At 40.8% G+C, this 16394-nt stretch overlaps 2 protein-coding genes across 2 annotated transcripts; both read left to right on the top strand.

Annotated features, from left to right (window-relative positions):
• Positions 1 to 209: 209 nt before the first annotated feature.
• Positions 210 to 6273, top strand: rgs18 (regulator of G protein signaling 18). Its single transcript, XM_084188323.1, has 5 exons — positions 210 to 457; positions 1814 to 1912; positions 2756 to 2817; positions 3368 to 3534; positions 5617 to 6273. Exons 1-5 carry the CDS (start codon positions 336 to 338, stop codon positions 5875 to 5877), a joined length of 711 nt encoding a protein of 236 aa, XP_084044449.1. The 5' UTR covers positions 210 to 335; the 3' UTR covers positions 5878 to 6273.
• Positions 6274 to 9094: 2821 nt separating this feature from the next.
• Positions 9095 to 10177, top strand: rgs1 (regulator of G protein signaling 1; the record flags this gene model as incomplete). The annotated part of the gene is made up of 3 exons (XM_084188002.1): positions 9095 to 9203; positions 9485 to 9651; positions 10001 to 10177. The coding sequence occupies 3 exons, from the start codon at positions 9095 to 9097 to the stop codon at positions 10175 to 10177; spliced, it is 453 nt and encodes a 150-aa protein (XP_084044128.1).
• Positions 10178 to 16394: the final 6217 nt, after the last annotated feature.

Raw genomic sequence — 16394 nt, 5'->3', positions numbered from 1 at the left:
GATGGAGTCATATTGTAGGCCTAATCCATATTAGTACAGTATTACTAATGTAAATGCAGTATTTGTCTGGTAATAGGAAGTTATTGTTTTCTGTGAAGTTCATAGCTAATAGTTTTAAAGCAGGATGTTGAGCATGGGGGGATTTTCTCTGTCACTAATTCTGCGGTAAACTGAGGAGTTCACCTAGATCAGGAAGCAGTGTGAAAGGTACAGGGGAAATATTTTGGCTATGTGAAGCTTTATAAAGAGATGTGGTACAAACAATGGGGTTAAACGAGTGCTAAGAGCTGCTCGTGGTCTGCCTTCACAAATGCTAAAATTATAAGGAAGCTAGCATGGAGGCATGTGTTTTTCTGTTTCCTCAATTCAACTTTTTGGCACCAAAGGAGGAAGCATATTTCAAAATGCTCGGTCCTGAGGACTTGAAGGCACCGAGAATGAAAGATAGTAATTCCAGGTAGGTTTTTTGCACTTAAAATCTTCATATCCTTTTTATTTGAAAGCAGAATTCGATTTTTGTGTATTTTAACAATTCTATAAAGCTTCTAAGTCCTTCTTTCATTACATTTTGTAATAATTCCACTTCCTTAATTTGCATTGCACAACAATAATGGGAGACAGACAGAGAAAACCTTACCACTAATATGAATATGTTCTCTGATATTGTGACTTTCTCCTCCACAACTCTTCCACTCTTTAAGTGTTGCTGTTAACTTCATCATGTAAGGGGGTCTGCCATGGCACCATGTTTGACTTGTTTCTACAGAGTGAGAGTGTACATGTGTATCTGAGAGCCATTGCCATTATCTCAATAGCAGAAGATCAGAAAATAAATGTTTATTCGTTAAGGTGACACCCTAGAACTAACAATTGTGAGTTCTGTACTTTGGTTCATTTATTTGCATCTTTGAGTATTTGACAAGACAAGTGGAGACACAGAGTAGGTGTTAAAGTGTCATGATGTTGTTTGTTTGAGAGTATGAAGTCATTTGGGGCTGTCTCGGTATGTTGATTCTTTTGATGTAGAACAGTGAGGCAAATTAAATGACTACACGATGGCGATGAATTGTGACATGGTAAAACAGTTGTTCTTCATAACTATCCATCAATGAACTATACAAAAGTTGAATGATACAACCTCGACAGGAGGTAGAGAGGAGACAGGGGAAATAAAACTTTTGAGTGATTTGCAGCACAGTTTCAGTTGCTGTCTGTGTCAATTCCTGTCCATGCAAATTCCCTTGAATGTGCTGCAGATACTGTGGCTCGTTGAGTAGAAGTGCAGAAGTACATTTCCCCTTGGTTTGCCTTTGTTCTGTGTTTCAGGGCATATGTGTGGTTGGTTCCTAGTTTCAGAATGATGCTTAGCACACTGACACCATCTTGTTTTGCTAGCATTCTCAAGGGCACTGTCCACCCCACACCATCTTGGCCACAAATGAGATGCCACTGCTGCCTTCAGTGAAACACTGCATGCTCTGTTGACCTTTACGTCATGTGACCCAGGTGGAAAGAAAGAAGAGGGCCTATTTATTTCAGTTGTCATGTGAACGTCCATGTTGAAGGTCCTCGGCTTGAGTAAACAATGGCCGGTTTACTCCTCTGTTGTTGTTTTTGTAGCCTGGTTCCCAGATATGCTTGCGCTGTCTTGCCGACTGAAACAATGTTTAGCGTGACAATAACCATAGGAGTTGGCAAGACAGCACAAACAGATCTGGGACCAGGCTAGTGATTTCGTACATTATGATTCAACTGCTGTACAATAAACCGGAATGTATCATTATGTAAAGTGTTCCATAAACTTCGGTTGCAGATTGAAAGACAAGAGGAGCCGACTGAGCCTTCTGCTGACCAAGTCAGGCTCCCATGAAAACATCGGTCCAGAAAAGAAGACCACCACCGCAACCAGCAAGTAAGACCTCAGTCAAGTATAGTGGCAAAGCAATGGAAAGAGATTGCCCTGCAGAATAACATAACATGTTTAATTGCCCCAGTTACCCAATTTGTATTGAAGAGCATTTTCAATCTTAAGGGCATTCCACACTGTACGTCGGTTTCAGTCTTTTAAGATTATTACATGTCACACTGTGCGATGTGACCAAATTTGAATATTGATATCAACCTGGCCAGATTGTATGATTTGCTTCAGTTCTGTCGTCACATTCTGCAATTGGCTTGCGAGGCTAGTTCAGCCGACGTAGGCTACGTCAACTGGGCGTATCAAGCATGGCATCGAAAGAACAACAACAAGCTCCTCGTAATGAAAAGCTCAACTCTCAAATTGAAGAGGCACATCACAACATGGAAAAGGCTAACACCGGATATAAGGCCCATAGCTCAAATGTGATGTGCGCCTCCACATAATCATTGCCATTTCTCAATACATTCATTGACATTTTGACATTCGAGGTGTGTTTATGTTATTAGCAACTACACACAGGCCATTACTTGCACCAAGTTTTCATTATACAATGTGTGAATTCTACAGTCTAATTTTGAATAAACAAATGCATGCCACACTACACGACATTTCTGACGCTGCCAGAACTTTGTTGGAGCCTACGACCGCACATAGTCGTGCTTAATGGGCAGACCTAGACCCTGTCACACTGAGACGTCCGACAATCGTTTACGACCTAAGAATTTGCCCACAACTTGGAAATGTTGTCTTGGACGGCAAAATCGTGGCATAAGATGGCTAAAACCGTACAGTCTGTGCGGGCCTTAAATGGTATCTCTGACTCTTTTTTCGCAGCATCTCACCGGAGGCAGCTTTGAGATGGAGCGACACCTTTGAAGAGCTGCTCAGACATTCAGGTTAGATTGAAGCCAGCGATGTCTCATTTAGTCACAAATTGCGAGTCTATTTTTGTTCAAAGCACAACTTTAATGGGAAGCCACATTGTCTTTAGGGAAATTAAAGGTTAGAGGAGAGAACAATGGAGTTTCACTACATGTTTTCGGTGTTAGGTAAGACTATCAAACCTGTCTAACTTCCTGAGATGTCTATTGAAGAGTGTTTCATTACAGCTGTAAATCATTTTGCAGGGTTTGCTCTATGAGTCATTGAGAATCTTTCCCACTTTTCATAGAGAGCAGGTTGAGAATCTACAGAGTTTGACCATCTCTATTTTGAATATGAATAAACAAAAATAAGCCAAATCTCAATTAACATAGTCTGAAATTCAATCAAGTGTAAGTTACAAAGTAACTCATCTACAGTTTCAGCCTCAAGTGGGCACAGTGCAGATCCCTTTGTCACCATTATTCTGGAGCAGTACATGCTGTTTTTATCCATATAAGCCTCATGATTGAATCCAATGAATCCAATGGATCATTAAAGAGTATGTTCTTCTCCCCCGGGTAGATGGAGTGGAGACGTTCTCTCAGTTCCTCAGAACAGAGTTCAGTGAGGAGAACATTGAGTTCTGGTTGGCCTGTGAGGAATACAAGACCATCAACTCGGATTCCAGGCTCATCACCAAAGCCAAGCAGATGTATGCTGTCTTCATTGAAGCCGAGGCCCCAAAGGAGGTATATATGGTGCTTGAGAAATGAAACCAAATGGGCCTTGCTGGAGCTTTATGAGCCGTATAGGGTCTACAGGTTTTCCTGACCATGTGGGCCCTATCAATGGCAATAGGAAATCTGTGGGCAACACCAATGGAACTTCCCTAAAGCTGGTGGTTGGTCAACGGGCATCTCATTCAACTATTCACAGAAAGATCAAATCTCATCTTTGTTGCTCTTCTATGGTCTTTATCTAATTCAAAAGGAGACTGATGCAATGCATCAACATTCACCACTATACATACTTTGACTTTTATAAACTATGCACAGGAACTATGCAGAGGTTACAATGAGTATGATGCATGAACAAAGCTCTGAGTGCATGAGCACCCTGTGGTTGAGAATATGCTCTATACGCCTAGTGAGACAGATATGACCATTATAGAACTGTGTGGTTTAGGAGCGTTATAACCTCAGGCACCATTGGACGCAGACAGACGTGAGCGTGTGGTTTTCCTTCTCTGCAACTAGCAGCAACTGAGCCAGTGGAATAATTACCCACACACTTTCAGTTTGATATGAAGACGTTAGCGCCTTCTAAGCTCAGTTGAAGAATAAGTGAGCAGGACTTCCAAACCAAGTACAGGGACATGTAATGTGTCACAGAAGTGTACTTACATGGAGGGCTCCATAAACTAGGAAGAATGCCTCTAGGTGTCTTGGGCCAGTCATGAACTGTAGCTGTTTACAGTATATTGACCTCTCACCCACTGATCTAAAACAAGTCGCACTTGCCAATATAAAGGATTGGGTGTTCAGCTGAAATAACATCTCATTTGCATATACCCGTGGGCATAATTATAACATTTGCAAGAAATTACTCTCTATCCAACCAGCATTTTACTAAGGTACCGCCCCCTCATAATCTCACAATCTCCAGTAGCTTTCACCATGGATTTCACTCAAATTCATGATTGTTTTTGTCAAATCCTCTTGCATATTCAACATTAGGTGGAGACTACAGTGAGCTCCAATAGGACAAATTCATTTATATGTGTATTAAAGTAGTCAAAAGTTTAGTATTTGGTCCCATATTCCTAGCACACAATGATTACATCAAGCTTGTGACTCTACAAACTTGTTGGATGCATTTGCTGTTTGCATTTGCCCCAGACCATTATTCCTCCTCCACCAAACTTTACAGTTGGCACTATGCATTCGGCAGGTAGAATTCCAAACCCAGATTCATCCGTTGGACTGCCAGATGGTGAAGCGTGATTCATCACCCCAGAGAACGCGTTTTCCCTGCTCCAGAGTCCAATACCGGCGAGCTTTACACAACTCCAGCCGACGCTTGGCATTGCGCATGGTGATCTTAGGCTTGTGTGCGGCTGCTCGGCCATGGAAACCCATTTTATGAAGCTCCTGACAAACAGTTATTGTGCTGACGTTGCTTCCAGTAGCAGTTTGTAACTCGGTAGTGAGTGTTGCACTTCAGCACTTGGCGGTCCCGTTCTGTGAGCTTGTGTGGCCTACTGCTTCACGCTGAGCCGTTGTTGCTCGTAGACGTTTCCACTTCACAATAACAGCACTTACAGTTGACCGGGGCAGCTCTAGCAGGGCAAGAATTTGACAAACTGACTTGTTGTAAAGGTGGCATCCTATGACGGTGCCACGTTGAAAGTCACTGAGCTCTTCAGTAAGGCCATTCTACTGCCAATGTTTGTCTATGGAGATTGCATGGCTGTGTGCTCGATTTTATACACCTGTCAGCAACCGATGTGGCTGAAATCCACTATTTTGAAGGGGTGTCCACATACTTTTGTATATATAGTGTAGATGCAAATAAAAAAACACATGTTCCATTGTTGACATTTTGAAGGGAGCTGGCATTTGTTTGAGCAGTCATAACAGGCGTTTCAGTGATCGGAAAATCAATGGGGAGATGTGCTTTGTACAAGCAACAGTTGGAATGCGCATTGCTTTCCTTTTGAAATAAATCAAAGGGCAAGGTGGAGCTATTACCATATTACCATATCTAAGGTTCAATTTGAGATTGAGCCACATCCATTTAACATACTCATGATAGTGTCACTTTACTTTTAGGTCAACATCGACTACGCCACAAAGGTGGCCATCCGGAAGAACATCGCCACGCCGACGAATACCTGCTTCGATGCGGCACAGAGCAAAGTCTACAGCCTGATGAAAAAAGACTGCTACCCGAGGTTCCTCACTTCCGACATCTACCTGCGCCTCACCAAGAGAAAAGGCCCCGGGACCACCATGTACCGCCGGAGGTCACGGTCCTGTGTTTTCAATGAGCCGCGAGGGGAGGCCACGGGCGACTCCTCTGCCTGGTTGTAGCATCTTAAGCAGAGAGTAGCACAACACACACAAACACACACACACACAAACACCCGCACACACACCACACACACACCCTTCTAATTTCCCTTGCAGTGCAATGCCTGTTTCTGACTAGCTGTGTGACTGTGGAACGTTGTGTCTTTTTAATGAGACTTTCTGAAGAGATTTGACTTTACAGCTACCTGTTAAAGTGTTCCCCATCTAGACAGCAAACATGCACATAATACTGTGTTTGAATACTAATATGCAATATTCATCTTGATTACCGTTAAATGCATTGCCACTGCTTGTATTAATTCAATAATTTATGATAATAATCTGTTATGTTGGCTTTTAGTTGTAAATTGTATATATTGTCTGGAGAGTAATTATTGGAATAAACAACGTACTTTGAAAGCTTTTTCTAATGTTTATAACTGTTCAATTATGTCAAAAGAGACAAACAAAAACATCACAAATAGCGACTATGATGTTAGTGCATTACACAATCAGAAGGGGAAGTATTTGGAAGGAACCCCTACCGAATCACTAAAAAATGTATAAACCTCACTGAGCAAGTGAGTAACCACTCTATGATTAGAAAGATTCACATCATTGTATTCCTTACAAAGAAAAATATGTAATCATTCTAAGCTGCCAGTGATTCCACTGAATCTATCTTGGCGGTGTCTTTATTTGCAGGCTGCTGAAGGTGCTGGTCGAGGACACACAGCGCCTCACTGTGGCTCACAAGAGCCAGTGTGGGCCAAGAGTACTTCCTGGTCAAGTCTATTGACCAGGAACTATTGGCCCTTGTTATAATTCATGGCTCGTGACCATGTGGTCTGGTTACTAGGGAAAACTCCTGGCCCTAGCCATGACAGCTAGATGACAGGGTGTTGGAAGAGGAATAAATGAGTGTTTGTATAAAATCTGCACATTATATTAAACATTCCACAATGCAATGTCTTCATGGCAGCTAGGGGAACAAGGGAAACAACAAACGGGGGAAAAACTGTTTTATTTATGTTTTGTGTGTGGGTAGGAATGCTTTGATAGTAAACTCCTCTGGGTTCACTTCAATCAGAATCCACCAACTATGTAGTTTTGGGATGTATAGCAACCCCACCAGCAATAGACAGTGTTTCAGAGTCTGCACTGCACCAATGGAAACACTTCTCAGCACTGTGCACATGCGAGACAGGCACCTCTTTTGAAAATCAAATTTCCCAGTCTTGGTGTGTCCACACGGATGCAAATCGGGATCGCCGTGGTGTTTTCCATCACCTGGTGAGATTTACATTCCTGGTTTTGTTTGGGAAGCACATAATGTCCTGGGCTGGAGGATAATGGGGATCAGGATATGTGTGCACCCCAGGCAGGACTGTCCTCGTACACCATGACCCGCCATCATTAGTACGTTAATGACTACACATTTGCAGTTACTGTATACATTGGGAATATTCCATTACCCCTATCCCACAATGCATCACTTAGCTGACACATGAGGATGGGTTTCCTATATGCAGAAAGAGCATACCTTGCACTGACAGCATCTGTGGATAACCTTTGACCCTCCATCTAGGCCGTAGATATTCAATACCGTAAAAGGATCAGAGAAGGGAAATATAACCAGCACAATATTATATATAAGTAGCACTTTTCAAGCAAACATGGACTATTTTGTACTTTAACTACGTTATTCACAAAGGCCAGTATTCTTAACACTCAGATACACCACTCAAACTTTCACACAAGTCAAAATAGAGTCTACAAAGCCTAAACATATGATGTGCTTTAGTGCAGGGTTAGATTTGACAGACATAAGAGAGAATGACCGAAGATATCATGCACAGTGCATAGCATAGAATATTATTGTTGATGTGTCATTGTAATTAATGTGGAAGATATTCCACAACCGATATGCAAATCAGCGTAATACCAGGATGCGGAATTCCCTTCATGCTCTATTTGTTCATGGTCAGCCTCCCATCGAGTGGCTTCATCAGCACTTCATCATCTGTTTATAATTCATTTTCTATTTTGCATTTTACCTCACTCATTTTACCTCATTTCATTTTCCATATGTAGCTTCTTAGGCTGTTCTAAGGCATAAATACAGATACCAGTATTTCAAAAGCCTTAACAAATACTTCAATGAGTATTGATGCTGTGGTTGACTATTTTGTTATAATTGAATAGCTTATGATGTATTCCATGTGTAGCTGTTTAGGCTGTTCAAAAGCATAAATACACATACCTGTACTTCAAAAGTATAAAAATACATACTTCGATATGTGTATTATGTATTTTAGGTGACTATTTTGTTGTGATACTATAGCATATGGCCAGGCATGTTTATCTTATGTTTCTGTTGCTGACTATGAATGACTATCTGAAATAGAATTTGGTTGCACTTTGTTTTACTGTAGAGTATTAATCCACTGAGAAATGATCAGGTGAAATGGCAATTACAGAGTAATAACATGTAAAAAGCTATATCTCTATGATAACATTCTAATAATCACTTGAAACAAGCTCTACTGGGCACCATTTGTTACCAAGTAGTACTAGTTATTTCGAATTCTTCAAAAGTGCCATTCATCGATGGTGACGTCATTTATGTGTACGCTCTTTTGACTTTAGGGTTATATTAGGATTATATACTCTGTATTTCATCTTCATATCTATGATTGAAACTGAGGTGGACAGGATATCAAAGAAGGCATGAGGACCACTCCTTGAAACCCAGGTGTCTACTCTCTCAGAGGTCAGAGAGACGTTGGAAGGAAGGATACCCTATCTCCAAACACTTTGCATACTGATTTTCATGTGTTCAATTCATGGAGGAAGCTTTGTTTAGATCATTACCTGCAACTCAACTCCCTCACCTCGAAACAATCAAAATCTTAGCCTCACATTGGTAGGAACAGTTTTCTCTCTCCCAGACAGACAACGCAGCCATGGCAATAAAGTGAGTTCCTTTATCTCTGATTCTGTAGATGAATGCCGCTATGTTTCAATACAAGTTACAACTTATTACAAGAATGCATTTAAGTTAATATAATGTATTGGATAACAGGTTATTGGAAAATGTTTAAGATCTTTTCACTGGACTATAAAATATATATTTTTTAATGCAAAACCATTGATGAACCATATTCATCTATTTTCTTTCCAGGTGTGAGGCAGATTTGATATTGTGTTTTGAAAATCACTGATTACTGCACTAGTGATGGATCTCAACGCTCTTTTCAAGGGTAGATTTTGTTGCTTTCTCAAGGACCCACTTGAAGAGGCTGAGACTTGGGGAGAGTCTGTGGACAAACTCCTGTGTTGTAAATGTAAGGACAACGTTATATCCTTTTAATATACTGCCTGTCTGGAAGGCATCACCAAGAGTGCTAAACTGATTATGGCATCCTCAGGATATCTGATTTAGAAAATCACAGGCAAATTACGATTGTCTGTTACAAGTAACTAAAATGTATCAAGTTAGTATTACTGCCTTTGTCTTGTGACAGAACTCATGCTCATATGCTTTCATACAATAACAAACATTGAGAAATCTCATTTCCAACAATTCCCAAATGTTCCCTTCTTTTCCTATTTTTTTTATGTCCAGCTGGGCAGGCAGCTTTCAGACAATTCCTGAAGTCAGAGTATAGCGAGGAGAATATGCTGTTTTGGTTGGCCTGTGAGGACTACAAGAAGATCAAGTCTCTTCCAGAGATGATCTCCTCTGCAAACAGGATCTACTCCGAGTTTGTGGAATGTGAAGCACCCAGACAGGTAAGTAGCTACCTGGGGCCGTATGTATCAAGCTTCTCAGAGTAGGAGTGCTGATCTAGGCTGATCAGCTTAGTCTTTAAGATCATAATGAATACGATTATATGGACAACAGATACCTGATCCTAGATCAGCACCCCTACTCTGATACACTCAACACATACAACCGCTGATCACAATCTGCTGTATTTATAACAACTCAGAATTAACAAATTAATTAATAAGGACCTGGTTGGATCTAGACCTGTTTATACTTGTATCTGCCTTTTTACATTCAGTAGACATAAGATGTAGAAATGTATCTGGAAAAAACCAAACACATGTATTTACTGGGCATATATCTTGGTTGAAGATCAACATTGATTGTGGAACCAGAGAAAATATCACCAAGAACATCTCCCAGCCAAGCCTGACTTCCTTTGACGCGGCACAGAAGCTGATCTACAGTCTGATGGCCAGGGATTGTTACCCACGATTCCTCAAGTCAGACATCTACCAGGATTTGCTGAGGAGAGCAGATGCAAGGTGACTCTCTCAAATGACAAACGCTCTAAGTGTTTCTCAACCTTTTATTTACCAGACACTGGCAAGCTATAGTCCCTCCATCCATGGAGGACCACTTTGAATAAAGGGATGGTTCACTTGTTTTTTTTTGTTTTTAACCTTACTTTCGACTTACCTAAGGTGTTGTTACCTAGGGTTTAGTTTAGCAACATCCAGAATCTCCTGGTTTGAATGTTTTCATTCCTTAAAACTAGCACCTGAAAACTGACTAAATGGCTGTCAGCTAACCATCTAACAAGGAACTGGTCAAGAACAACCCATAGGTTGAGAAACACTGCTCTAAAAGATGATGTAAAGTACATTCTTTCACCTCTTTCATCTACTTATGCTTAACATGTTATTGCAATCCATGTCAAAACGATATCAGAGATAGCTTTTCTTAAACTGGTGACTACATTTCATGGATTGATTCCATTCTCAATTAATGTATATAGTATAATGTGTGCAATGTTGTTGTATTTAACTAAGTTATTTGTAGAGACTAAAATGCCTAAATGTTGCCCCTTTGACCATAGATCTGATGACGAATAAGTTCTTAATTTGTATCAATAGTATTATCACTTCTGTATGTAATCAGATACTGTCTCAAATTGAAATGAAAATGATCTGAATGAATCAAGCATCAAATTTGAAATAAAAAACTATACAAATGAGTTGCCAAGCTCCTATCCCTGTTCTGTGTTGATAATTTTTTGGAAAGCCAGATGAAAAATGCAAGCTTTATGTGCCTGCTGTTTACAGGTGCACTGGCTACTGCAATTCAAGGTTGTATGCATCTTTGTCATACAAACATTTACAGTGCATTGTAACCTTTTAAGTTCCCAGACATTTTTGTGAATGGTGGATAACATGTGGTGGAAAACTTTGGCAGTCAGGTGATGAATGAGAATTATCTGAAAACTCTATTGTCATTTGTTTCTTTGGTCTGTGTATATGTATGTACTTAAAATCAGAGATCTCTTTTGAAGAAAACCTTTAATCAACAGCAATTTGGCTCTCATATAAATTGTGCGTAGTGCAGTCAGGGTGTGGCCGTGCTGTCATTTTGAATTTGATGCAAAACATCCCCTGATTGTTTTGATTGACCGTGATTGTGATCCGATTAACTTCCCTTCTCCCCGAAGAGTGTACACGTTCACTCCCCATCCATGGATAAATATGAATGGAATCAGAAATATGATGGAAACTCCCTCTAGCCCAAGCGGGCATCAATCCAATACTTCAAAAAACAATTATGAACACTTTAAGGAGAAGGGTTAGAAGAAGAATAAGAAAGAATATGCCATTTAGCAGACGCTTTTATCCAAAGCGACTTACAGTCATGCGTGCATACATTTTTTTTTGTGTATGGGTGGTCCCGGGGATCGAACCCACTACCTTGGCGTTACAAGCGCCGTGCTCTACCAGCTGAGCTACAGAGGACCACAACACCCTTCAATGCTGCAGAAGGGTGTCGGAACAGAGTGGTCGGTGAAGTGTATACAACTTTCCAACTCCAGATGGGAGCAAAGCTCACAGATTGACTTATGTTCTCGTAGAGCGGAGACTATTTTGTAAACAAATGAAACTGGCCCTACACCAGAACTTGGGTGGCAGGAAGCCTAGTGGTTGGGCCAGACTAGCGGTTAAGAGCGTTAGGCCAGTAACTGAAAAGTCACTGATTCGAATCCCTGAGCTGACTAGGTGAAAAATCTGTCGATGTGCCCGTTGAGCAAAGCGCTTACATTCTCCTGTAAGTCGCTCTGGATAAGCGTCTGCTAAATGATTAAAATGTCAAACTTCAGGAGCAGCTTCCTCCTACAGTAAATGGTATGTATAGATAAAACAGAAGCTGCACAGGTTTCATGGTGACTGTCATGACTTAGCCTATACCACCACACTGTGGCAGACAATTTGTGTGGACATTTTTTGTCGAACTTCCATGTATGTTAGATTGTGCTCCAGCCAGGGGATTCAAATTTGACATCGAAATTGGAGATCTATCCATCTCCTGAGGACGTTGCGAAATGCCTTCAAAACAGGACACTAGGGGCAACAGTGAGCACTATTACCATCAAGTAGGCTTGGGTTTTGTTGTTGGGTGTAATTCCATGACTCTTGATCAGAAGGTTGATTGTTCAATCCCAGTCATTTACTTTTCTTTTTGGTTTTAACCCTATCTCAAACCTTAATCCTTACCTTAACTGTTCGGAATTAGTGCCTAAACTTAACCCTTAACCTCGAAAATGTATGTTTGAAGAAATAAAACCGTACAGAGCAGCAGGAGCAACAAAAACACTTTTGGAGAACGTGGATGAACCTCTAATTCTGCAGTGAGACTGTGAGAGCTTGTCAACATCTTTGAAGTGCAAAGAGAAATGCAGTAATGAACAATATTGTATACACTGAGAATACCCATTTCATACGATCAACACTCATCTAATGGAATGTTTAGATGCACTGACAATGTTAGTTCATTGTGCGTAGGGCCAAAGGTGCATTACTGAGCCTTGGCCTGATTGATGTACCTTTGCATATCTTACGTAACCATGGTGAAGGAATGCAAAGTAAGCCTAGGTAGACAGAGAGGGCATGTTGTCCCAAAAATAGTACATCTGGTATCATCGAAAGTCTCCAATGTCTTCTTACAACTGCTATATCTTCTGTTCGGCTTGAATTCTACACTGGCCTCTAACAATTTCAACTCCTCCTACGACCATAAAAATAATTTTGGACAGCTTGAGCAAGCACACAAATATTATTCTGGAAATGTATATTTTCTAGTTATGTAAAATTGGTTGTAATCATGGACACAATTCAGAATAATCAAATCTTAATGCAGGGTCGTTCCATGTCATTTCATGACACCCACCGTCTCAGATTGTTCTGAAATTGTTTCTGTAGTTAGAAACAGATAAGATTAGCATTTCTGCAACATGATTTTGTTGAAATATAATTTGATCTCTGAGAAATTAAGCTAATTGATTGCACCCAAATTGGCCATTTACATTTATAGGATTCATATACAGTGCCTTCGGAAAGTATTAAGACCCCTTGACTTTTTCCACATTTTGTTAGGTTACAGCTTTATTCTAAAATTGATTAAATCGTTTTTTCCCCCGCATCAATCTACACACAATACCCCATAATGACAAAGCAATAACTGGTTTTTAGAAATCTTTGCTAATTTATAAATATCACATTTACATAAGTATTCAGACCCTTTACTCAGTACTTTGTTGAAGCACCTTTGGCAGCGATTACAGCCTCGAGTCTTCTTGGGTATGACACTACAAGCTTGGCACAACTGTATTTGGAGAGTTTCTCCCATTCTTCTCTGTCCGGGCTGTGAATGGGCCACTCAAGGACATTCAGAGACTTGTCCCGAAGCCCCTCCTGTGTTGTCTTGGCTGTGTGCTTAGGGTTGTTGTCCTGTTGGAAGGTGAATCTTCGCCCCAGCCTGAGGTCTTGAGCGCTTTGGAGCAGGTTTTCATCAAGGATCTCTCTGTACTTTTCTCCGTTCATCTTTGCCTCGATCCTGACTAGTCGCCCAGTCCCTGGCGCTGAAAAACATCCCCACAGCATGATGCTGCCACCACCATGCTTCACTGTAGGGATGGTGCCAGATTTTCTCCAGACGTGACGCTTGGCATTCAGGCCAAAGTGTTCAATCTTGGTTTCATCAGACCAGAGAATCTTGTTTCTCATTGTCTGAGAGTCTTTAGGTGCCTTTTGGCATACTCCAAGTGGGCTGTCATGTGCCTTTTACTGAGGAGTGGCTTCCGTCTGGTCACTCTACCATAAAGGCCTGATTGGTGGAGTGCTGCAGGGATGGTTGTCCTTCTGGAAGTTTCTCCCATCTCCACAGAGGAACTCTAGAGCTCTGTCAGAGTGACCATCACGTTCTTGGTCACCTCCCTGACCAAGACCGTTCTCCCCTGATTGCTCAGTTTGGCCGGGTGACCAGCTCTAGGAAGAGTCTTGGTGGTTCCAAACTTCTTCCATTTAAGAATGATGGAGGCCACTGTGTTCTTGGGGACCTTCAATGCTGCAGAATGTTTTTGGTACCCTTTCCCAGATCTGTGCCTCAACACAATCCTGTCTCGGAGCTCTATGGACAATTCCTTCGACCTCATGGCTTGGTTTTTGCTCTGACATGCACTGTCAACTGTGGGACCTTATATAGACAGGTGAGTGCCTTTCCAAATCATGCCCAATCAATTGAATTTACCACAGGTGGAATCCAATCAAGTTGTGGAAACATCTCAAGGATGATCAATGGAAACAGGATGCACCTGAGCTCAATTTCGAGTCTCATAGCAAAGGGTCTGAATACTTATGTAAATAAGGTATTTCTGTTTTGTATTTGTAATACATTTGCAAAAAAATTTAAAAACCTGTTTTCGCTTTATCAATATGGGGTATTGTGTGTAGATTGCTGAGGATTTTTATTTATTTAATCAATTTTAGAATAAGGCTGTAACGTAACAAAATGTGGAAAAGGTCAAGGGGTCAGAATACTTTCCCGAAGGCACTGTAACATTCAATAAATATAGTACCTTACATCTGATTTGGAACAAACTTTTTTCTAACAATGAGTAGGACTTGACTCATGAGGAATCCAAAGAAATGGTCAAAAGCCACCCACAGACGCCCCCACACCCCACACCAATCCCAACCCAGTATACAGTATCAGTTCTCTATTGGCACTTTTGTCTATTTCTTTCTATTGACAACAAAAGTGGATCACAACGCAAAACACACCTGTGGTTCAACACCATTGACGCTGTGCTGGATGCAGACCAGGTATGTCTAGTCGGGGGACACTGGTTTTGACACCACCGACAGCGATATTTGAAGCCATGATGCCGGGCAGCAATGATCAGCACGGTAATACATTGTTTTAGCCAAATTACTATCTAGCTAGCTACCAATGTCTTCAGCATAGCTAGCTGTAGCATGTCAGAGTGACCACTGTGCGAGATGTAAACCAAGGTCAATAACTTGTCATATAAACATCCATGGAAGGCCAACGCCGAGGACTTAGCTACATGTTTGACATTAGCAAGAGCATCCGACTTTACATTATACAAACAAACATACTTACAGTGCTTTCAGAAAGTATTCACACCCCTTTACTTTTCCCAAATTTTGTTGTGTTACAGCCTGAATATAAAATGTATTAAATTGAGATTTTTGGTCACTGGCCTACACATAATACCCCATAATGTCAAAGTGGAATTATGTATACAACAATTTAAAAAACGGAAATGTCTTGAGTCAATAAAGATTCAACCCCTTTGTTATGGCAAGCCTAAATAAGTTCAGGAGTAAAAATTTGCTTAACAAGTCACTTAATAACTTGCATGGGCTGTGTGCAATAATAGTGTTTAACATGATTTTTGAATGACTATCTCAGCTCTGTACCCCACACATACAATTATCTGTTGGTCGAGCAGTTAATTTCAAACACAGATTCAACCACAAAGACCAGGGAGTTTTTCCAATGCCTCGCAAAGAAGGGGACCTATTGGTAGATGGGTAACAATAAAAAAGCAGACATTGACTATCCCTTTGAGCATGGTGAAGTTTTTAATTACACTTTGGATGGTGTATCAAAACACCCGGTCACCACAAAGATACAGGCGTCCTTCCGAACTCAGTTGCCAGACAGGAAGCAAACCACTCAGGGATTTCATCATGAGGCCAATATTTATTTAATGGCTGTGATAGGAGAAAACTGAGAATGGATCAACAACATTATAGTTACTCCACAATACTAACCGAAATGACAGAGTGAAAATAAGGAAGCCTGTACAGAATACAAATATTCCAAAACATGCATCCTGTTTGCAAAAAGGCACTAAAGTAACACTGCAAAACATTTGGCAAAGCAATTAACTTTCTGTCCTGAATACAAAGTATTATGTTTGGGGAAAATCCAATAAAACATATTTCTGAGTACCACTCTCCATATTTTCAAGCATAGTGGTAGCTGCATCATGTTATGGGTATGCTTGTAATCGTTAATGACTGGGGAGCACAGGCAAAATCCTAGAGGAAAACCTGGTTTAGTCTGCTTTCCACCAGACACTGGGAAACTAATTCACCTTTCAGCAGGAGAATAACCTAAAGCACAAGGCCAAATCTACACTGGAGTTGCTTACCAAGAAGACAGTGAATGTTCCTGAGTGGCCGAGTTT

The sequence above is a fragment of the Coregonus lavaretus genome, assembly GCF_964263955.1.
Source record: "Coregonus lavaretus genome assembly, chromosome: 23".
Classification (NCBI taxonomy): Eukaryota; Metazoa; Chordata; class Actinopteri; order Salmoniformes; family Salmonidae; genus Coregonus; species Coregonus lavaretus.
This window is presented reverse-complemented; position numbering and strand designations above follow the sequence as displayed.

Bases quoted from the DNA above. Each gene is read 5' to 3' on its own strand.
- rgs18 (XM_084188323.1), top strand. From the start codon at position 336: ATGGAGGCATGTGTTTTTCTGTTTCCTCAATTCAACTTTTTGGCACCA. The intron at 2,818-3,367 runs GTTAGATTGAAG...TCCCCCGGGTAG, and splicing joins AGAGCTGCTCAGACATTCAG to ATGGAGTGGAGACGTTCTCT. The intron at 3,535-5,616 runs GTATATATGGTG...CTTTACTTTTAG, and splicing joins AAGCCGAGGCCCCAAAGGAG to GTCAACATCGACTACGCCAC.